The sequence below is a fragment of the Sceloporus occidentalis genome, unplaced genomic scaffold (assembly GCF_023333645.1).
Source record: "Sceloporus occidentalis isolate IW3139 unplaced genomic scaffold, rSceOcc1.0.p SCAF_41, whole genome shotgun sequence".
NCBI classification, from domain to species: domain Eukaryota; kingdom Metazoa; phylum Chordata; class Lepidosauria; order Squamata; family Phrynosomatidae; genus Sceloporus; species Sceloporus occidentalis.
In genome coordinates, this window is record NW_028317021.1 from 744,897 (window position 1) to 768,769 (window position 23,873).

At 41.3% G+C, this 23,873-nt stretch overlaps 1 protein-coding gene across 12 annotated transcripts in view; it reads left to right on the forward strand.

Moving 5' to 3' along the window:
• EP400 (E1A binding protein p400) overlaps nucleotides 1-23,873 on the forward strand; it is a 161,254-nt gene that overhangs the window by 44,296 nt on the left and 93,085 nt on the right. For all 12 annotated transcript variants that reach the window (XM_089489865.1, XM_089489873.1, XM_089489866.1 and 9 more), the window contains 11 exons: nucleotides 1,793-1,871; nucleotides 7,748-7,800; nucleotides 8,396-8,453; nucleotides 11,116-11,205; nucleotides 12,194-12,295; nucleotides 13,481-13,674; nucleotides 14,293-14,470; nucleotides 14,588-14,724; nucleotides 15,429-15,598; nucleotides 17,872-18,046; nucleotides 18,162-18,298. In XM_089489865.1, coding sequence (XP_089345991.1) covers nucleotides 1,793-1,871; nucleotides 7,748-7,800; nucleotides 8,396-8,453; nucleotides 11,116-11,205; nucleotides 12,194-12,295; nucleotides 13,481-13,674; nucleotides 14,293-14,470; nucleotides 14,588-14,724; nucleotides 15,429-15,598; nucleotides 17,872-18,046; nucleotides 18,162-18,298 — 1,373 coding nt within the window. The remainder of the gene's footprint in view (nucleotides 1-1,792; nucleotides 1,872-7,747; nucleotides 7,801-8,395; nucleotides 8,454-11,115; nucleotides 11,206-12,193; nucleotides 12,296-13,480; nucleotides 13,675-14,292; nucleotides 14,471-14,587; nucleotides 14,725-15,428; nucleotides 15,599-17,871; nucleotides 18,047-18,161; nucleotides 18,299-23,873) is intronic.

Consider the following 23,873-nt stretch of genomic DNA (forward strand, 5'->3'; position numbering starts at 1 on the left):
GGACACAGAAGAAGAGTTAATTAAAAACAGTCTGGTTAAATGGACACCATACATAGGGCACACCCTCCGATGTTGGAAGGAAATGTGGAATAAAAGATTGAAGTGTACTTTGTGCCAGGACTTAAAAGAAAACAATTACAAGATGTTTTTAGGTGGCAGCTGTCGGCACCAAATTGCTGGAAATGTTCACAAGTAACAGGATCATATTATCACTTATGGTGGACATGTCCCAAAGCCAGAAAGTATTGGACAGAGGTTTATAAAATAACAATGATAGAAGTAAAAATAGATGTGGCATTTTTACCTGAGGTCATCTTAGTGTTAAGAAGGAAGCGGAAAGGAAGCATAGGAAACTAGTTTTCTATATGTTAACATGTGCGAGGATAATATACTGTATGTATGGATGTGGAAGAAAGAGGAAACACCAACAGTAGCACAACTCTCTCAAAGTATGGTAGAGTTTCCTTCTCTGGCGGTTTTTAAACAGGCTGATTGTGTTTTCCTGCATGGCAAGGGGTTGGACTGGATGACCCTTGAGGTATCTTCTACCTCTATAATTCTGTAAGGAAAGACTCTCAATCCTTCTTTGTTGGGGCATAGAGGGGTGCAGCTGTGTGTGTTTAGCGGGTTTGCAGAGGCCACATGCTGTGGAATGAAGGCTGGCATAAACAGGGAAAGAGATACTTTAAGTACCAGAGCTGCTCCAAGGTGAAGGATTCTTTCCAAGAATCAACCATGGAAATTCCTACCTCTCCTTTCTTAACGACATGTATTCCCCACACACAAACATTGCTTCTTCCTTTACCTCTTCGTTCAGCCTGTCTCAAGAAAGAAAATGCAGTTCCAACTTAGCAGCCAAGTCCCGACAAAGCTCAGTGCTTAAGCAGCATCTCAGATTTGAAAGCTCCTCTTCCCCTTGTTTCTTCCCCACCACCACATGTTCTAATTCCTTGTCAGTCTGTCCCAAAATGGTGCTGCTCCAAGCCACAAAAATGATGCCCTGTGCTCAAGCCTTGCATGAGTTTCCTGCCACTACTAGTGAAAGACGCAGCTAAGAAAGTGAGCTTGCACGGACAGGTGAAGAGCAGAAGACACCACCACACGAAGTGAGGCTTTGTGGTGATTTTAAGAGACACTGAAAAGAGGTTTCATGCAACCCTTATCCCTACTATGGTCCTAAAGACTGTTGGTTCCCCTTGTCTTTCTTCCGCACGCATACTTTCACTGAAGCCCCCTTGACACATTCTTTTGCTCTTACTGCCCCCCTGGATTGTTCCACTGCCCCTGGGGGGCATACCACTCACTTTGGGAATCACTGCTCTAAATTAGGGGTTAGAAATATTTCATCAGCCAGATTTTGTTGAGCTGCATCTCCCGTCACCTCTAGCCAATTTAACCAGTGATAAAAGATGTTTGGAATTGCAGGCCTGCTACTATCCCTTTTCCAGTAAACCTGTCCTGGTTTTTTTTAGTGGTTGTGGTAGCATGGAGTAGCAAAGCAAGAGCAATTGCATCCATGCACTAGCTTGCAGATTGATCATAAACTAGGGTTTTTCAGAATCGTGGCTTATCATTGAGTGAATACAACTAGTATATTTTATGGATGGATGTTCTTACTGATGTGTGTTAGGTATTTGGCATTATTTTCCCCCCCTGATCAGATCTTCGCACTAAAAATTATCAATAGTTTCTCTTCTCTTCTGGTTCTAGTGTCTCTCACTGAAGTCTTAAATGTTAGGTTGTTGGTCAGTCTGTCTCTCATACATGGCATATTCTTTGTTATATTCTTCAGGTTGTGGAAATAAAACTGCAGATTGAATTTCAAGAGAAAAGGAAAAAAGCATTGAATTTAAAGAGACATTCGAAGAGAGGTAATCCTTTCCAGCTCTTTTTTTTCTTTTTGCAGATGAGGTCATTATAATGTATTGTAATAAAGACAGTAAAGACATTTTTGCTGGACTTTTAGAGGTGTCTAAACATATAGCCACTTTATCTAGTTCCTGTTAATGCCATTCCTATAGTATTTTAACTTTGTTTCTGTTGGGTGTGTGGCTGATGAGCCAACATGGAGGATGTGTAATGACTGAACGGAGCGCAATCCCAACAATATTATGATAATTTTGAGTATAATCTAACAAAACAAAAATCTGTGAAATACCAGTCCTTAAGGCAAGAACTGACGAGGCTAATGGATCAACTGTTTTGGAGTTTTTACTTACATGTGAAGGAACATAACACCACTTGAATGAGACTGAGCTGTCAGAAGAAGCAAAAATGGCATGCAGCCCAAATAGGATGAGTAAGGAGGGGAAGGTTGGGCAATACATGCCATGGAGGGGAAGGTTGGGCAATACATGCCATGCAGACATGTCATTCCTGGAGCTATTAGAAAAGCTAAAAGAGAACCTTGTAAAGAATCTCCAAAGAACTGGGCACTGGCCCTTGAACCAGCAGACTGTAAGCTCTCAGCCCTAATTAGACACATCCTTAACACTGAGGATACCATGAACATAGCATTTCAGTAGCTCCTTCCATGGGGATAAAATTTAAAAATCGGAACAGAAAACCGAGTATTTCCAGGCCAAGGTTAAGGACCTTGAGAATCTTAACATCTGCCTGAGAAGTGTGCCAGAATATGAGGAGGAAGGTGATCTACTCTCCTTTGTTCTCACTTGGATTAATGACAACTGCCCTACCTTAGATTTTAAATGCTCTGGGCATTGAAAGAGTACACAGATCCCTTAATATGAACCAATATTGGAACATGCAACCAAGAGATATAATAGTCTGCTTTGCACATTACCCCCCACCAAAAAAACCTCAAATGTTAAATAAACGTTTTGCCATTGACAGTTTGACTTAAAAAAATCACAAGATTCAAATATTTCAAGATCTTTCACCAGAGGACTTCTTCACATGGGAGACAAACGTCATTAAAACATGGTAATAGCATGATTATCATACCCCCACACGCTTCTCCTGTTCATGTCTCATGCGTGAACTGTAATGGATGTGTCATAACAGAAATTCCCGTTATTACCCAGTGACACGTCCATTACAGTTTATGCACGGGACACGAACAGAAGAAGCATGTGGGGGTGTGATAATCCTCCCATGATCGCGCTATTACCATGTTTTAATCATGTTTTAATGACATTTGCCTCCTGCGTATGATAGAGCCCAGAGGCTCTGAAAAAGCAAATCTTAAACCCCCCCAGGACCCAGCAGATGCCTGGAATCAGATCTAAGATTAAACAGGAGGGGCTGGTGGCTCTTTTACCAGAGGTAGTGGCAGATGTCATGGAAGAGGAGCGGTCACATCTGGGCATGGCCAAGGCCCTTCCAGTGTGCACAAATAGGCTGTACATACTACTGGGGGGAGGGGGATGGAGAGAGTAAACCCCCCCTCCCTGATGCCTCAGTATCTGGACTGGCTATGGGTAGTTTCCCCCCCAGATATGGAGATGACACTCTCAAGAACCCTGAGGATAAGGAGGCTTTCCTACATAGGGCACATGAGATGGCCATACTTACAATCAGAAGTGCTGCAGTAACCACCTTGTTTGCTAGGGCATGCATCAGATGGGCTAGTGGGCTATTGCTTCAGATTCCCAAGGAAGAGACCAAGTTTGGACAAGAGGTCAACAATCTAACAAAGGCTTCTGCCTTCATATAAAACGCTAGATGACACCAAATTAGGAGGAATAGCTAATACTCCAGAGGACAGGATCAAAATTCAAAATGACCTGAACAGACTAGAAAATTGGGCCAAAGCTAACAAAATGAAATTCAACACGGAGAAATGTTAGGTACTGCACTTAGGGTGGAAAAATGAAATGCACAGATATAGGATAGATGACACCTGGCTGAACAAGACTACATGTGAAAGGGATCTAGGAGTCCAAGTAGACCATAAGTTGAACATGAGTCAACAATGCGATGCGGCAGCTAACAAGGCCAATGCGATTTTAAGCTGCAGCAATCGAAGTATAGTGTCTAGATCAAAGGAAGTAAAAGTGTCACTATTCTGCCTTGGTCAGGCCCCACCTGGAATATTGTGTCCAGTTCTGGGCGCCATAATTCAAAAAGGACATTGAGAAACTGGAGCGTTTCTCTCCAAGATGAAAAGGAGCCATTGTTGAGCACCCTTTGGGTTCAGCCAGTGAACCAATTACAAATCCATGTAACAGTTACCTTGTGTAGCCAACATTTTCCAAGCTTGTTTGCAAGAATGTCATGGGAAACTTTGTCAAAGGCCTTACTTAAATCAAGATATACTATATCCACAGCATTCCCTTCATCTACCAAGCTGGTAATTTTATCAAAGAAAGAAATACAGTAAGATTTGTCTGGCATGACTTGTTTCTCTGAAACCCATGTTGACTCTTTGTGATTATAGAATTGACTTCTAGATGTTCACAGATTCTCTGTTTAATGATATGCTCTAGAATCTTTCCTGGTATTGATGTCAGACTAACTGGACAATAATTGTTGGTATCCTCTTTTTCCCCTTTTTGAAGATGGGGACAAGGTTTGCCCTCCTCCAGTCTGCTGGGACTTCTCCTGTTCTCCAGGGGTTTTCAAAGATTATTGCCAATGGCTCCAATATTACATTTGCCAGTTCTTTTAATACTCTTGGATGTAGTTCATCAAGTCCTGGAGACTTATATTCATTTAGATTATCCAGATATTCCTGTACTATCTCTTTACTTATTCTGTGCTGAAATTCCCCTATTCTGTCCTCTGCTCCATTATCCTCAGGTTGAGCACCCTTTTCCTTTTCTGAGAAGACTGAGGCAAAGAAGGTGTTGAGTAATTCTGCCTTTTCTCTGTCCCCTGTTAGCATTTTGCCATCTTCTTCACACAGTGGCCCTACCATTTCCTTCTTCTTCCTTTTGCTGTGGACATATCCAAAAAAGCCCTCTTAACCTCTCTAGCAAGCCTGAGTTCATTCTGCGCTTTAGCTTTTCTGACTTTACCTGTACACATGCTTACTATTTTTTTGAATTCCTCTTTGGTGATTTCCCCCCTTTTCCATTTCTTACACATATTCCATTTAAAACTTAGCTCATTTGAAAGTTCCTTAGTCATCCATGCTGGTTTCTTGAGACACCTCCCATTTTTCTTCCTCACTGGAACTGTTTTAAATTGTGTCTTCAATGTCTTCATTTTGAGAAGCTCCCATCCATCCTGAACTCCCATCTCTTTTGGTATTCCTGACCATGGGATCACCCCCAGTATCTCTCTAAGTTTACTGAAATTAGCTCTCCTAAAGTCTAGAATGCGTGTCTGACTATGCCTGGCTTCTCCTTTCCACTGTATAACAAACTCCAGGAGAACATGGTCACTTTCACCTAATGATCCCACCACTTGCATTCCATTGGCCAAGTCATCCTTGTTGGTTAGAATCAGATCTAAAATAGCTGACCCCTTTACTGCCTCTTCCACCTGTTGGACAATGAAATGGTCTTCAAGGCAAATGAGGAATTTGCTAGACCTTGAGGATTTTGCTGAGTTTGAATCCCAGCAAACATTAGGATAGTGGAAGTCATGCATCACTACTACATCTCTCCTTTCTGAATGTGTGGTCATCTGTTCTAGAAAGGCATTATCCAATTCCTCCGTCTGACTTGGGGTCTGTAATAGACTCCCATAATAACATCCCTGTTGTTTCCCTCCCCTTTAATTTTGATCCAGATGCTCTCCACCTGGCTTCCAGTTTTGATGTCCTGGATCTCTTCACTGGTGTAAATATCTCTGACATATAATGCTATTACTCCTCCTTCCCTGTTTGGCCTATTTCTCTTTAAAAGGTTATACCCCTCTATTTCTACATTCCAGTTCTGAGACTCATCCCACCAGGTTTCAGTGATGCCTATTATATCATATTTGCTTTGTTGTACTAGGAGTTCAAGTTCATCTTGCATATTTCCCATGCTCTGTGCATTAGTGTAGAGACATCTAAGACCATGTGTCCCTTGTATTTGCTGCCTGTGCAAGATTTTTTGCCTCCCACTGTTGGGTCCTTGCACGATTTGCCTTGTTCCCTCTATGACAGTTTGGGTATTTTCACCAGCACTTTTGCCTTCCAGAATACTGTCTCCCTCCCCCACGTAACTCAGTTTAAAGCCCTCCTGACCAAATTGTTGAGACTGTTGCCAAAAACGTTTCTTCCAACTGGCGTGAGATGCAACCCATCTGTTGCCAGAAGCCCCCCCCCCCCCCCCATGGAACCGCAGCCCGTGATCAAAGAATCCAAATCACTATATGTGGAGCCAGTTGTTGATCTTCCTCTCCCTTCCTGGACTATGACCTTGAACTGGCAGAAGAGACAAGATGACAACTTTTGCATCCATTTCTTTCAGCTTCCTACCCAGAGCCTTGTAATCCCTCCTGGTATTCTGAAGGCTGTGTCTTGCAGTGCCATTGGTTCCCACGTGGACCAAAAGGAAGGGGTATTGGTCAGTAGGCTTGACCAGTCTTGTCAGCCTGTCTGTCACATCACGGATCTTTGCCCAGGGAGACAACACACCTCTCGAGACATCTTGTCAGGCCTACAAATCACTGCTTCTGTACCCCTCAGCAAGGAGTCTCCCACCACGACCACACATCTCCTCCAAGGCTTAGCAGCAACTGTTCCCTCTGGTGGAACTCTCAGGCTTGGCTGCTCTGTGTCTGAAGAATGTCCATGCACCTCTTCCTCGTCCTCCTTGATAAGAAAAAGAGCTTCGAATCGATTGTCTAGCTGCATAGTTCAAAGAACTATGGGGATGCCACATTGCAACCCATGAAAACAAACTGCTTCCATCTTTCTAACCCTAATAACTTCTTTACTCTTTTGAGTCAAATTTTTGTGTGCCTCAGTTCAGACTCCTGTGCTGTGCTTGCCTTCTTTTTCATGTTTGTTGGTAAAACATAGTTTGCTATTGAATGCAGACCAGTCTAAATTAACTAGAATATGGGATGAGTGTTGATGATAATCCAAATTTTACTCACAAAGCACCAAATCATGGTTTAAGATAATAGCTAGACTAGCCCCAACCTCCGACTAGATGACTAGACTAGACTAGCCTAGCCTTAACTTCCCAAAGAGCTTTCACCACAGTCGCTCCAAGATTGTGGAACAGTCTCCTGGAAGAATCCTTGGAGACTTTTAAGAAGGCAGTTAAGATGGATCTCTTCCGGCGAGCATACCCACCCAGTCTTGTATAAGACACATGGATCCACCTCTTTGATTAGGATTGGAATATCTTTATCCCACTGTTGCCTTTCAGTAGCGTGTTTTTAATTTTAAGTGTTTATGTATTTTATTGCTGTGCTTTGTATTTGTATATTTATATCAGGTTGTAATCCCGCTTCAGTACACCTGGGAGAGGCGGGGAAATATAAATAAACATTTTATTATTTATTATTATAGCTGAACGTAGTATTTTTCTTTATTTTAACTTTTTCATGGAATGCTATCAGATGTCCATGAAAGCAAAACACTTAAACAGAGGATTTGTATTGCGTGTGTGACTATAAAACACAGGATTTAGTGTGTTATCATATCTGAGCAAGCCCTGCAAATAATATTGTACTCATACTCTTCATGCATCTTTATCCAGCCTGCTGACTATGCAGACGTAAGTAACATTGGTATCTTGCTCGGTTTTCTTTCCTTTTTTTTCAGAGTGACCTTACATGTTTTTGTATACAGACCATCTTGAGTGATGTAAAAACTGCATAATACCTAATTCTTTTACAGGTAAATATATAAGACATATAGAAGATAGTCTGCTGGAAAAAGAAGCAGATCTGGTAAGGTTGTCCCCCTGTCCTAATGCTTATCTTGGACTTAGTTTATATTTTTCATTTCCATTTGAAATACCAAAGTGTGCCAGAGTCCTTCCAATGAGTGAGTTTCCTCAGTATAGTAAAGACAAAGTGTAAATAATTTGGCTGTAATATACTGCACTTGTATAGATAGGAAGCCTGGTATTTAATAATAATAATAATAATAATAATAATAATAATAATAAAGTTGGATTTCAAATAATAAGCACAAGAAGCTCCAGCTATTTTGTTCTCACTTCTTCAAGGTATCAGTAAAGCACTCCAAATTTTGCCACTTATGGAACATGGATTAAAGCAAAGCAGCAGACAGCAGGTTTAGGTTGTTTACATCATTCTCTTTCATTTTTGATGAAATTAATATTTATTTATGTGTAGGAAGAGAATATTACATTTTTACCTTAAATTACAAGGGGTGTTCTTTGATTGAGGGGTTTTGATGGATACTTTTCCCAAGTCTTAACTGTGTTTTTGGAGGGTGGGTGCCACAAATGGACTTTACCAGAGAAGACTTCTGATGGATGCTCTTAATATAGATTTGAAGTTTTTATGTGTTTTTTAGGGTTCATGGTCATCTGGAAGAAAGAGAAAGGCAAGCACATCATTGACAGATGATGAAGGTTAGTCATTTAGTCTGCAACTCTGCTGTTTTAATTTCACCTGCCAGTCTCATTCATTTCATTTTAAATATGAAGGAATAAGTGGGACCTGCAGTGAAATCTGGTGGAATGGAGTACTGTTTGGATACTTGGTCTGCATCTGCACTGCAGAAATAATCCAGTTTGACACCACTTTAACTGCCATGGCTCAATGCTATGGAGTTTTGTGAATTGTAGTTTTGTGAGACATTTGGCCTACTCTGTCCACAATAAACTACAATTCCCAGAATTCCATAGCATTGAGCTATGCCAGTTAAAGTGGTGTCAAACTGGATTTATTTTTACAGTTTGGATGCAGCCTTACTTTCCATTTCCTCTTGATTTTCTAGGTTATTTTTCTCCCCAAAATTTGTCAGAATTCTGTGGCCAGAGAGCATGCTAAGTCTTTATTGGACTGAAGATGGCAGCCACAGATGCTGGCGAAACATCAGGAACAAACTCTTCTATAACATGGCCACATAGCCCAGAAAACCCAGAAAAACTTTATTGGATTGTTTGAATTCCTCCTCCTTTACCCCGGAAATTCCTCCTGGAATCCTTGGGATTCCTGATTCATAGCTCTTGTGTGTCTTGTGTGCCATTTTGTATCTAGAGAATCTGTGTTTGAGGAGTAGAATAAGCTAATAGGTTGATTATACTACTAAAGAGAGCAAATGTAGGATTCACTTGAATGCTTGGCTGTCAGTACATAAAGAGTATGGTATGTATGTGGAATCCCTACAGAAAGAAAATTAATGCAGCAGGTCAAGAGTAGTTCTGGAACCTTTCTTCTAAACACATTCATTTTTGGCATGCAAATAACATTAAAGGCATCAGATCCTGTCTGATCTTGAAAGCTAAGCAGGGTCAGTCCTAGTTAATATTTGAATGAGAGACTATCAACAAATATCAAGTACTGTAGGCAATATTTCAGAGAAAGGAACTGGCAAAACTTCCTCTTAAGTAATCATTGCCTAGGAAAACTCCATGAAATTAATGAGGGGTGCCATAAGTCAACAGGTGACTTAAAGGCTCATACACACAGAACATTGAAAGAGAGCCAGCATGGTGTAATGGTTTGAGCATTGCACTATGACTTTGGAGACTAGGATTTGGATCTCCCCAGGGCCATGGAAACCTACCGGGTGACCTTGGGTACGCCACATGCTCTCAGCCTTAGAGGAAAGCAAAGGCAAACCCTCTCTGAATAAATATTGCCCAGAAAACCCAGTGATAGTTTTACCTTAGCGTCACCATATGTTAAAAGTGACTTGAAGGCACACAACAACAACAGAACATTGAAAATTGTAACTTGCAGTTTGAATTTATACAATCTGCTTTTGTACTTAGGTTATGCTTCATGCATAGCTGCCACACAAATCTTTAGATCAGTCTTTCCCACTCATGTGTGTTGAACTAAAAATCTCATCATCCCTGCTCATTGTTTCACCAAGTTGGCAAAGGTTACGTTAGAACCTTTTGGTTTTCTTCCAGCTTCTTTGAATTGGGTCCCATTTTTGGGAGAAAATGGTGATATGAAATCAATCAATATCAAGGGCTGCTCTTTACTTCTATATGTGTCAGTGGGGCTCTCACTCACTGGTTAGTCTCAATTATATGACACTTCCAATTTAAAATTGAGAGAATATGTAAGCCATGAAAACACATTGTCTGTGGAAAAAGGGGACTCTTCCATGGTCTACATTTTGGAAGGGGAAAGTCAAGGACTAAATATAAACAATGGCAGTTTCTGCCATTCCACCAATCTTGCATCTGTATACATTTATTCATTTTTAAAATACTTAAATTTTTGCCTTTTGACCGTATGATTCCAGATTTAAAACAATACCACAGTATGAAAAAACATTATTATGGGAAACTCTGAAGAATTAGTAAAACTGTAAATAGAACACAGCAGCCGAAAAAAGACACAAGTGTGCATATATAAAACTACAGAAGTCAATGAAATGCTGCCAAATGTTTGTTATCAGAACGGTCTTTTTAAGAATCTGACATTTAAAATATGTGAAAGCAGAAGGCTGATTAATAGATTGTGGGGTGGTGTTCCAAGAAAGTGACAACACCATTGTGAAGGCTTTGTCCCTGGTAAACCACCTGTGTTGACTTGGAAAATGGTAGCACCTGGCAGAGGGTTTTGACAATCAAGCCATATATATTTATACATCCCCTGGTGTTAGTAGAACTTAGGTGAATATATAAAAGTGTGCGTGTTCTTACATGTGTTTTTCATTTTTTAAAAGGCATTGTTTCACTGCGTGATGTCTAGGAAGGCCATAGTAGTACAGTGGACCCTTGCCTTACGCGGGGGATCCATTCTGAAACAATCCCCCCCCCGTAAGGCGACTTTTGCCTATGCTGGAGCCCCATTCATTTGAATAGGTCTTGTGCGTGTGGCGGTGCGGTGCCATGGTGGTGTGCGCGTGCCATAGGCACGCGCCCCACTCATCTGAATGGGACACGCCACCCCTTGCACCCCGTGCACTCCCCACGGCTTGAGCGCATAAGCTCAAAGCTGTGTATAACGCGGGCGCCCTGTATGTTAAATGGCCAGATTGAATGTCCTGGCAGCAGGGTGTGATTTCTTACTCTTATCTCAATTTGTGAGATTTATGTTTTATTCTAGTTGAAGATGAAGAGGAAACCATTGAGGAGCAAGAGGCTAAAGAAGGCAATGTAAACCATCAAACTGAACTGTCTACTTTGGCCAAGGAAGGTGAGAGTCCACAAGATATCTATCACCTAGGACTGGAAAATAACATTTCCCTGGATCTCATCCCCTTTATTTGTCTTTTAGCATTTGTTGTTGAATTTCCTGTTCATATTTACTTTATAACTTATTTTAAGTACAGCATATCAGACTGTAATGAATTTGTTGCCCTGTTATTCAGTCTTCACAGAGCTTCCTAAGTTTTATATCCGAGATGTGGCATACATAAAAAGGACTCAGTGTGTTTGTAAATCAAAGGGTATCATACATTTTCTGCATAATTGCTACCCTGGCTGTTATATCATCATGTAGGGGTTTGAGTGATTGATCAGCTGACAGAGTAGAGTCTTTATGGGTCTTTATAGGTAGTAGGGAAAGACTGACCAGGTCTTCTGCAAAATGTCCATGTGCCTCAGGGGGGGAAAAGCAAGGTGAGTTCCCCTTTCTGGTTCGAAGCCACTAATAATCCTACTCCTTGGATCCTTCTCTGTTCTTTGGTGAGCTTATCAGTCTAGTATCATTTGCAGTCTCAGGATTTTGAAGGCTTTGAGGCTTTGAATATATGAATGAGAAGGTGTTGTCTGCTCCAGAAATTAAAATCTTCCAAAATGCCATTGCTCTGTTTTATCTTTCAAGGACATTTCTGGACATTAACAAGAAACATGCAATTTCTAGTCTATTCTGTGCAAACCACTTAAGAGGTATTATTACAGTAGGCGGTATAAAAGTGTTATAAATAAATGAAATGAAAGGTTTGCCTGGATGTTAATTTAAAAGGGCCCTTGTTGAAATATCACATCTAGATTCCATCCTCCTCTACTTTAGTACGGAATCAAAGCTGTGGCCTATGGTGAGAGCATGGTTTATTCTTCTATAACAGCCACATAGCCTGAAAAACTCACAAAAAACTTCCTTCAAGAAGGGGAATTAATAGATGAAGATGATGATTATTTTAAAATATTTAGTAGTAGTTTGTCTTTTCAATTATATTTAGCTGAGCTGCCTTTGGATGATTTGATGAAGATGTATGAAGGTGCCTTTGCTGAAACTTTGCACTGGCCACAACTGAAATCTGAAGAAGATACCAGTGAAGAAGGTATTTTTATTCAGTGTTTCATTATAAAATATATTTAGAAATTCATTGGCCTTAAAAAGATAAGTGTAGCTTTCTGCATTTACCTTTATTCTCTGAAGATTACTGCCCCTCTATTTTTGAGAAGGCCTTTAGGCTAGTAAAATAACAAGTGCTTATAAAGTGATTTAGAATATTCAGAGTGGTGCTATCTGATGTTTGGAAAACCTTTGACCCTTCAAGATATTTTGGCCTAGAATTTGCTTTTGTACCACAGCATAACCTACAGTAAGAGACTGAAGGAAATTAAGCCAAGACATCTGGAGTGCCAAAGTTTCTCTAGACCTGTTATCCAGTAATCCTTACAACAAACCTATAAAGTAGGTCATGGCTGTTACCCAGTTATTTCAGATGTGTTGGAGGCAAAAGAGGAGGGTGTGGTTGAATGAAAAAATTATGCTTAATGTCACCTAATGGCAAAATTACTGTTTGAACTGACGACCTTTTGAATCATATTTCAGCCATTACTCTGCTCTGGCTTTGTTGACTCATGGTCTTAGATTTTAAGGTGTGAGGAGTAGGGAAATATAAGGAGATGCATAGATCTTGTAATCAACAAAGGGCTTTTCCTGCATGACAGGAATTGTATTAATTCATGTGTACCTGATCTTTTGCAGTCCAAATGTGCTGATCCTGTAATTTTTTTTTTCATAGCTGATGGCTACTGTAGAAACAAACATGGTGCTTAAATGGAAAATTCCCTGCTACTTTTCCATATGAGAGGCATGGCATCCAGTATATATAAAGGGATTTGCCTTTTCTAGATAAACTTGTCACAATTCCATTGTTCTTTTTATATTTCATGTAATGCATATTGCAAAATGGTATTGCTTTGTTAGCCTTGTAACAACTGTAAAAGTAGTGTAGACTCAGACATATTGGCTTGCTTAAGGCTGCCTCATGAGTCCTTAACTATGCAGGGATTTGAATCTAAGCCTAATTCTACTGCACTGCCACAATTTTATATTACTCTCTGAAAGCCTGCAAGTCAAGAGGATACACCATTAGTACCTGCTGCCTCTTAGTGTCCTATTCTTCCCCGGATTCGCTGTCTTATATTTTAATCTGTGCATAAATACATATTAATTGGATAATGCACATATATTAATATCTATACACAGTTGATTCTCTTGTTTCTTGTTTGGTCAGAAATGGAAGACCACATAGCAGAAAGAGAAGTCCTTCAAAAGGAGGTTATTCTTATAGACTCTCTCCTCAGCATTGATCAGTATAAGGGTGCTGAGAGAGCAGTGCCTACAAAGAAACATGGGAAAGACATAGCAGAGGTGGCAGCTACAGCAGAAGCACTCTTGCCAAAAGGCAGTGCCCGGATCACAACTGCAGTAAGCATTTCCTTTGATACACATTTATCTGTGCAGAGCATTTCCTGTTTAATGTGAAGACTTCCACAGTAGTTTAAAAACCCCACTCCTGCACTTCACAGGAGAAAGTTTTTGCTTCAGTACTAGTGACTTTGGTTTTTCCCCTCTACTTTATTTCATAGCTAAACAGAAGTCAGACCACTTTGCCCAATCCAGGTGCAATTATAGACTTATAGGTGGGAGGAGGGAGGGTACCAGCATAGGCGACAAATGACCCCTGCACATGTTTGGCTGAAACATCTGAACTGATTAGTTGACTTGTCCATAAACGTTTGTGGCTGTGCAGGGTTCGACCTCCATGTCTGCATATATCATCATATCCAGTGTCCCCATACAAAACCACATATCCATGTCAATTTAAACTTGAACATAAATTGTTTGCTAAGAACTTTGCTTCATAATCATCCAAAAGAGTCTTATGGTGGCAGCCTTACACCCATGGAAAGCCCACATGCAGGACAGAAGTGAAGCAGCACCCTCCCCTGTTGTTTTGATTTGTGTAAATTAACTGAAATTAGTAAAAAAAATTATCTTGTAGCATGGAAAAAATCCAAATCACATAGATGCATTTTGTTGTAGGTTAAATACAACACTCCACCTCTCTTGTATGGCTCACTCCGAGAGTATCAGAAGATTGGCTTAGACTGGCTAGCCAAACTGTACAAGAAGAATCTCAATGGTATTTTGGCAGATGAGGCTGGGCTTGGAAAAACAGTTCAGGTCATTGCCTTTTTTGCACACCTTGCCTGTAATGAGGGTAAGCCAGTCTCTGTCCTTTCCTGTTTTGTGGCTATTAATTCTCTTAAATTGGGGAGGCAGAATGGATGCCTTGTGTGCTAGAGTGGATTTATTGGACAAAATTTCTTCTTCATAGGTGATTGGGGTCCTCACCTTGTTGTCGTCCGAAGTTGTAATATACTTAAATGGGAGCTTGAACTGAAGCGTTGGTGTCCTGGGCTGAAAATCCTGCTCTATATTGGCAGCCAGAAAGAACTCAGAGCAAAAAGACAGGTACGGTCATATATAGCTAAAGTGTGCTCCATGTCTATCTACTGAGCATAATTGAATCTGCATTGATTTCTTATCTATTAGATTTATACCTTCACTTTTCCATCCAAATTTTTTTCACAGAGGAGGAGTCCACCTGGAGAAATACCCAAATGTTTATTAAGTTTGTTCTTCAATTAGATAAAGTGGGGAAGAGAGCCATAGCTCTTACCCCTTCTAACACATTCTCTGGCATGTATCTGTATAAATACCCTTATTTTGAATAAAGCTGTAAGCTCTGGAAGTCCCACCTATACCCGCAAGTTCTAAGCTCTTCTGTTACACTGTCAATAGAGGTTTGGCAAAGTGTGGCTCCTGGGACCCCAAAACGAGCTCACTGGATCCTTCCCAGAGCCCCATTAAAAAACAACAACACCATGCCATTTTTCAGGTTATTTCTCATCCCAAAACTGGTCAAATTGGCATAGAACCAGTCACAAATAAAGCAGTTCGTGCGCTCTTCCAGTGTCCCTAAACTCCCCTAAAACCTGAAGGGGAAAAAATCAGCCCAAATGACAGTTGGAAGTGACTTTTTTCCCACCAACCCCACTGGCTCTCCAAAATGTGACAGGGGTTGGTGGGAAGAAAATGGCCCTCACTCCCTCTTGATTTGCCTACCCCTGCTGTAGATGTTTTTGTATTTCCTCAAATTTCCTTTTTTATTGTAGGAGTGGATAGAAGCCAATAGTTTCAATGTGTGTATCACATCCTATAAGCAGCTCTTCAAAGGACACCATGCATTCATGAAGATGGAGTGGAAGTACCTTGTTGTTGATGAGATGCAACAGATTAAAAACATGACAGAGAAGCACTGGGAAGCACTTTTCAGTCTCCACAGGTCTGAAGCTTGTAGAAATGTATTTTCTTCTTGTCCACCTCATCAGTAAGCTCCTTTGACTCCCATTTGAGAGTCTTACAGTTAGCCTAGAAAGTAATTGGTTCTTGTGGTATAAGCTAGCCTTCTACAGATTTAGTGTTTGTGTCTTGAATTGGTAATGGCCTGGATGAGGGAAAACAAACTCAAGTTGAATCTAGGTAAGACAGAGGTACTAGTAATAGGGACTCCCAATCCAGGAATGGAGTTATGTCAGCCAGTTCTGGATGGGGTCACACTTCCCCTGAAGGACTCTGTCCGCAGTTTGGGGGTGCTCCTAGACTCGTCTCTCCATCTGACGGCTCAGGTGGATGCAACGGTCAGGAGCACTTGCTTTCAACTTCGGCTGATACGTCAACTGCGCCCCTTCCTGGAGTGGGAAGACCTTGAAACAGTAGTACATGCACTGGTAACCTCTCGGCTCGACTTTTGTAATGCGCTCTACATGGGGCTATCTCTGTATCAAGTTCAGAAACTTCAACTGATACAGAATATGGCAGCCAGGCTGGTTACTGGCACATCTAGATTTGCCCACATTACACCAGTTTTAAAATCCCTTCACTGGCTGCCTGTTAGTTTCCAGGCAAGATACAACATGTTGGTTTTAACCTTTAAAGCCCTACATGGCTTGGGTCCTGACTTCTTGCAGGAACGCCTTCTCCCATATCATCCTCCCCGCACTCTTCGTTCTGCTGGGAAGAATCTGCTTCAACCAAAGAGGACTAGACCTTTCGGCAGTGACCCAGCGCTCCTTTTCAGCAGTTGCTCCTAGACTCTGGAATGATCTGCCGGATGAGATCCGTCACATTACCACCTTGGAAACCTTGAAGAAGGCTATTAAGATGGATCTCTTCTGGCAGGCTTTTCCAGACTAGGTCCACCTTTATTTTCCTGCCTCCCCCCCCGCTCCACTTCTCTCCCCTTTTCTCCATCCCTTTTCCCATCCTATCTGGCTATACATTTCTTTTTTACAAATTTTCCATTGATTTTAACTGTGATTTTATACTACTGTTTTAATATCTGTCTGGTTTAATTTCTCTTTAGTATTACTATGTTTTTATACTGGGCGGGGGAGGGATAGGGGTTTTAGAATTTTAACTATCCTCTTTTATTGTTGTAATCTGCTTGGATTCCAAGTGATTAAGCGGAATATAAATTATTATTATTATTATTATTATTATTATTATTGTTTGAGTCAGGAATCCATGACCTAACCATACATGCTAGTTCCACATATAGTGGTCTCATTGATTCAGTGGAATTTACGTAGTGTTTATTTACCACATTTCCATTGATTCAGTGGATGTATTTTACTTGGATTTGTGTCTGTATACAGGTTGACAGAGGGTGTGGTAGATGATAGGTTGATGGACATACCTAGTGTAGGTATTAAATGGCTCAGGTAATGGTAGCTAGATGAGAAGATGGGATACACACATGCACAAGGTGAAGTTTTGCTTCATTCCAAGTTCTCAGACTAAAGGGACTACTTTGTTTGTATGATTTCTCTGGTGTTAATTATGAGGGGAAGGGTCTATGGGGTGTATTTGGGTGTGACAACTTTGGAATCAGTTTTTGGCATGAAAATGGCATGAGAGGAATGTGCCACGTGGAGTAGCACATAATAATAATAATAATAATAATAATAATAATAATAGGCTTTATTTATATGCCGCCCAATCACTGGGAATCTGGGCAGCTTACAACAGAGGGGATAATAGACAGTTCCCTGAGACACGACACAAAAGGAGAAGGGAATGGTGAGGGGGGGAGGGGATCAGGTCCAGCATTCTTCTCTCCCTCTGAGGCCTGGACCAAGGCAGATGGACTGGAGGGAGGGCTCTTCTTCTTCAGGCTAGCCCTGGTGGAGCTGGGCTTGCCTGGTCAACTCCCTCATAGGCCGGAAGATGACAGTTATGGAGGGAGGAGTCTTTTCTTCCAGGCTAGTCCTGATAGAGCTGGGCCTGCCTGGTCAACTCCTATTCCTGTCCCACTGGGTGTTATTTGTAAAAGGAGCTTACAGTAAGTACAGAATAGGCATTGACATGATGTACACACCAGCTAGTCTTGTTCTAAGTGCAGTTTGACTATGTTTTATCATCCTAGGTTGATAGGTTCTCCCTCTAAGTTCTTCCTCTTATTTTATTTAATAGTTCTCTTTTCCCATTAAGCGTTGTGATGCACATCTACTGATGATTTTGTAAAATTGTGAATTGCTAACTTCTTTCTCTTCACAGCCAGCACCACTTGCTCCTCATTGACACACCTCTGCATAATACCTTGATGGAGCTATGGACCATGGTGCACTTCCTGATTCCAGGAATCTCTAAATCGTACCTGGATTTCCCAGTGAAAGCAGCCAATGAGGAAAATCAGGATTACTGTCATAAACTAGTGATCAGATTACACCGAGTAGGTCACCTGATTTTTGTTTGAATTGCACGTGTAACTTTTAAAACTTTACTTTATTAAATGGTGCTTAATTACTCTTATGTGTCACCTTTGATTTTCTGTTCCATCCTTTCAGATGATCCAGCCATTTATTTTGCGCAGATCAAAACGAGATGTTGAAAAGCAGTTGACAAAGAAATATGAACATGTACTCAAATGTCGGCTTTCAAATAGACAAAAAGTGATGTATGAAGATGTTATACTGCAGCCAGGGTATGAGTTTCAGAAATAAGAGTTCTAAAAATCCTAGTGTTTTAACGTTTCTTAATCTACAGTATTGTAGTTAGCAAAAGAGAAACCTGAATTTGAACATTTTCTTTTTAGATTTAGAGCAGAATTACGCAATGTATGTCTATGTATGCAGTGATGTGAAGTAGTAGAGTGGCAGGTGAGGACTCACAGTTTTAGATGCTTTCCAATGTGAAAACTTCCCTCATGCATTGAGTATTCAGTGTTGTGCAGTTGCTTTACATTTGGACCCAGAACCCTTAGCCCTCCAGATGTTTTGTGTTACCACTTCTGAAGTTATTTACTGTTTTCTGTGGTGATAAGCGCTGCTGGGAGCTGTAAGCTTTAATAAACTTAATGCCCCAAAGTTTCCCACACCTAGTTTAGGCTTAGTTATGTGAGCATGCATAATGTCAGTGACTTAATCATATGCTTTGTGTAACGTGTTCCAAGGATTCCAAAGAAAATTAGAATACTAGTAATATACAAATTTCCAGAACAATCACAAAACTTTGAATATCGTGATGAATCTTTTTCAAATCACTTTGATAAAAACTATTCTTTGTTATGGTTTCAATATATTGCACATGGGTAAGTGCCTGCATAGAGACTTGTTTAGAGCCTTCTAGAATGCACAGATCTTTCTGTCCCTTTTTCCTTTCATGCTCATACCCAGTTCTTCAGTTCTACTTTGACCATTACAGTAGAAGCATTGATAGAACCTATCTTGTTTTCTTTGAGAAATTTGGGATACTACATAGATTTCTTTTCCATCCTTTCATTAATAGTTTTCTGAAATATATTTTTATATTGATTCGCTGATCGTTGGTGAGGTTCTATATTTTTATATTGATTCACTGATTGTTGGTGAATTTTTTGCCCAGAAGCCTATTTGCTCTCAGATTTTCTTCAAATATAATATTTAATACAAGGGAAAGAATTCCATCATTGTGATGGTTTAGGGGTTAAATACCCCATTTAGGCTTGCCACATTTACCAGAGTTTCACTGGCCAGACCTGTTGGAATCATATGATCTCTCTGAGACTCTTGGTCAAGGAAACTATGGTGTATTTCATTTCCCACCCTACTCCCCAACCATGGCTAACCATCCATTTGTAAATTTTCTGCTCTGCTCACTCCCCTTGTTGATTCTGAATTCATCTAAGGTCAGCATTGATGAGGGCACTACCACATTATTACTGTTCTACTACTGATCCTCAGTGAATGGCTGCTTCATTCCTAATGAACTGGCCTAGTAAGCATAGGTGATTTCCATCTGGCAGATCAACCAAAGCCAAGAGAAAGAAGCAGAAAAACCCCATATTTGCACCAGTCACCAGCAACTAGGCTATCAACCATACTGTTATGTACAGACGCAGTACAACTCTCAGAATTGTTTGCTCCAAATCTCTGTCCTACACTTTTCATGCAATGAGAGAGACTTCTTGATATTCAGAACTTTGAGTCTACTTTAACTGGTACGACCTTGGAGTCTCTTTGGGATGAGATTCACATTAGTAGATTATAGGCTATAAACTCATTAGGCTCAACATCAATCTCAGTCCTAGGAAACTTATGGTCAGGCTCAAAAGTCAGAATGAACTGAATAGACTAGAAAGCTGTGCCAAAGCTAACAAAATGAAATTCAATACTGAGAAATGTAAGGTACTGGACTTAGGTTGGAAAAACAAAATGCATAGATATAGGATGGGGGACACCTGGCTGAATGAGACTACATGTGAAAGGGATCTAGGAGTCCAAGTAGACCACAAGTTGAACACGAGTCAACAGTGCGATGCGGCAGCTAAAAAGGCCAATGCAATTTTAGGCTGCTTCAATAGAAGTATAGTGTTTAGATCAAGGGAAGTCATAGTGCCACTGTATTCTGCTTTGGTCAGGCCCCACCTGGAATACTGTGTCCAGTTCTGAGCACCACAATTCAAAAAAGATGTTGAGAAACTGGAGTGTGTCCAAAGGAGAGCGACTAAAATGGTGACAGGTCTGGAAACCATGCCCTATGAGGAACTCCTTTGGGAGCTGGGGATGTTTAGTCTGGAAAAGAGAAGGTTAAGAGGTGATATGATAGCCTTGTTTAAATATTTGAAGGGATGTCATATTGAGGAGGGAGCAAGCTTGTTTTCTGCTGCTCCAGAGACTAGGACACGGAACAGTGGATGCAAACTGCAGGAAAAGAGATTCCACCTCAACATTAGGAGGAACTTCCTGACAGTAAGGGCTGTTCGACAGTGGAACACACTTCCTTGGAGAGTGGTGCAGCCAGCATTATTCATCCCATTCTATACCTTGTTCTAGACTTTGGCAACAATTTCCAACAGATGTGTGTATCCCATGTTCAACCTAACTACGTTCTAGTGTTCATTTGCCTCCCACAGGGCAGGTTTCTCTCCGCTCTACTTCTAGCTCTAGGAAGAGGGATATGTTAGTCTGGCCATCCAACACTTACTAGCTATGAGGTGATCAAGCCCATTCCCTCTCAGGAATCCTTTGTTGGAGGCTAAGTTTTCTTCCTCATACTTAAATAGGGAAGGGACTTTTGATCCATTCTGAACTTAAGTATATGAACTAGTTCATCGCCTACAGGAGGTTTCACAAGGAATCTTGTTTCTAACCCTAACCTTTCCTCCATCAGCCTGGTGGAAGCCTATCTCCAAGTCCACATCCTTTCCAACCACTGAAAGTTCTTGTGTTTCTGTTACAACAATTTATATTTCAAGTTCTGGGCATTTTCTTTGATGTTTTGTCAATCTTTTTTTGTAACCAAGTAAGTGATTTTGGTGGTGGTCTTTCCAAAGCTCAAGGGAGCCTGTGTTAACCTGGACCACTTTCTTCTGTGTTCCCTGTCTCTCTTCAGGCCACCTACCCCTTACTGTAGGTATAGGATCTATAGGACCTTGTAGCCACTTTGTGGTGTTTTTCCAACTACTATTTCCTGATCAACTACAAGAAGAGCAGTTCCTTCACTCTGGAGCCCTAACAGGGCTCGTATCTCACCAGATGGAATACAAAAGATGTTACCGAAAGCAAGTTCTGACTAACCTAGAGCCCAGGTTGGTCCGATGTCTAGTCTTTCATCTTGTTATGCCATGAATACCAATAGTATTCTGGGCAAGATTTCACCCTCCATGCCTTCCAGCATGTCAGTGAAAACAAGCAATACATCTTTCACTAAAGGTGAAACTCTTACTTCTCTGTCCAATCCCTTCTGTCCACAAAGGAATCCTCTTTTAGTACTTTACGGGAATCATTGTAACAACGAATGCCTGCCTCTTCAGGTGGGGGCCCCCCTAGTCAAAGTATCTCCAGTCAAAGAGTAACAGTTCAGCCAACAGATCCTGGATCCCATGTGAATGAAAGCTGGACCTGGCCATATTTGTCCAGCTAAACCAAACCTTTGGTGTCTTTAACACAATTTTTTTTATTTTATTTATTTCCAGGATTTGTATCCTGCCTTTTCCCAGCAGACAGGATCCTAACCTCCTGTATTCTGGGTTAGCTCCTCCCAATTTGCTCCTGTAGGCAGGGACAATAGAACAAAGACCGCCCCCCCTATATAGGAAGGAGCTAGCCCCCCTGGGCCTCGGTCTTGTTCCTGCCTACGCTCCTGCAGGACGTGTCTCTTCGAGCCAGCGAAGTTTTTCCTTTCACCAAAAGCAGTTTGAGAGTTTTCCTGGCCTTCCCGTCTTCTCCTCACTCCTGCCTTTCCCCCCTTCCTTGGTGGTGGCTATGGCAGAGGACCACAAGAGCATGGGTGAAGGGTCACAGCCACTGTGTGAGTGAGTGTCTTATCCCTGACTGGGTTTTTCATGGCAACGTCTGGTCCAAACAACACCATTGTCCACTGCGGCTGGAAAAATGGACTTCCTAGTGCCTATGCCTTGTTTTCTGTTAGCACACGTGCTCAGATTTAATATACCATACAGCCCCATATAGGGACTTACACTACCATCTATATGCCCACAGCTTGTAAATATATAGATATAGATATATTCCAAAACAAACAAATGAACAAAAAACACCAAACTGTGATTTTACTATTTATATTAGAGACTCCATTTTACTATGCCGTTATATTTTATGTGACTTGAGCTTCCATGGATTTGGTATCCATGCAAAGTCATTAAACCAACTCCAGTGCATATCGAGGGCCCGCTATTCTATTTAAAATTTAGGTTTGTTTTCCTTTGACAGACCTTTTTTGTGAAGAAAATACTCTCCTCAAAATTAGATACCAGAGGGTTATCCTTGCCAAGTCCTCTGTTACCGTTTCATGATTCCTTAATCAGCAGTTCATTCAGCCGGGAGACCCCTCAGCCTTCATATAAGTTGATGATAGTCTGCTACATGGAGTTGGGTGATTTTTGAAGCCTCTAGACAAGTTCGTCCTCAGATGAAATGAGACTTAATTCTGACAACAGGCCCTGTAAACACAGAGTGCATCCACGCTTCTGCATGGACTCACCAATGTCTGCGAGATAAAGGTTAATCCAGTGTCTCCCTTGCCTAACCATGGAATTAGTCTTATTTTACACAGGTGCACAGATGTTCCAGTAAAGAACTGCACATTGTTTTGAAATATTAGTTGGTGGTCAGACATTAACATTCCTCTTTCAGAGTCGTAAGTCTTCATTGCTACAAGTTAAATCACCTTAATATCAATATGACCAGTTGACAAGGTGATCAGTGGTAGGGTGGAAGCTGCCATAGGTCCAGATTAGATCAGGTTCTATTCTGACTGATCACATAATCCACCATAATCCACCTTTTAGACAAGTTCTCATTGACTGCTTCAGGTTTTCAGTGGCTGACCTGCTACAGTCCATCCAAGATGGCATTAAAAAGGGACTCAGACCCAACACGGTTAGAAGGCAGGTGTCTGCCATCATGTCGGTTCTGCTCCATAAGAGAGCTGCTAGAATGGCGGCCATCCTCACATTAAGAGGCTGTTGAGGGGAGTTTCCTACAGGGCCCAGCCCACCAGACATTGTTTTCCAACTTGGGACATGAACACGGTCTTAAAGGCGCTAACAGTTGGGTCGTTCGAGCCCCTTCGGGAGGGAGGCCTCCCTCAAACATCTCTCCCTTAAGGTCATCTTCCTCATGGTCATTACCTCCATCAGACGGGTGTCAGAGCTGGGGGTACATAAAGACTTGTGTATTTTTAGGCCAGATTCAGTGTGCCTTCGTCCAGACCCTACCTTTGTGCCTAAGGTCAACTCAGCCTTTCAAGTGTCACAGGACAACTCCTGCCTTCATTCTGCTCCAATCCTAAGAAGGACTTGAAAAAGACCTGGCACACATTGGATGTGCGCAGAGCCCTCAAAATCTACATCAAGAGGACTTCAACCTTCAGGTCATTCAAGGTGTTGTTCATTTCCTTTCGCCCGGGCTCTTTGGGGCACAAGGTATCGGTCTCGACTCTGACTAGGTGGATCAGGTCTTGTATTCAAGAGAGCTACCGAACTCTTGATCTCACTCCACCCGAGTGGGGGTGATGGCGCACTCAACCAGGAGTGCATCGACCTCTGTGGCCCTGACCAC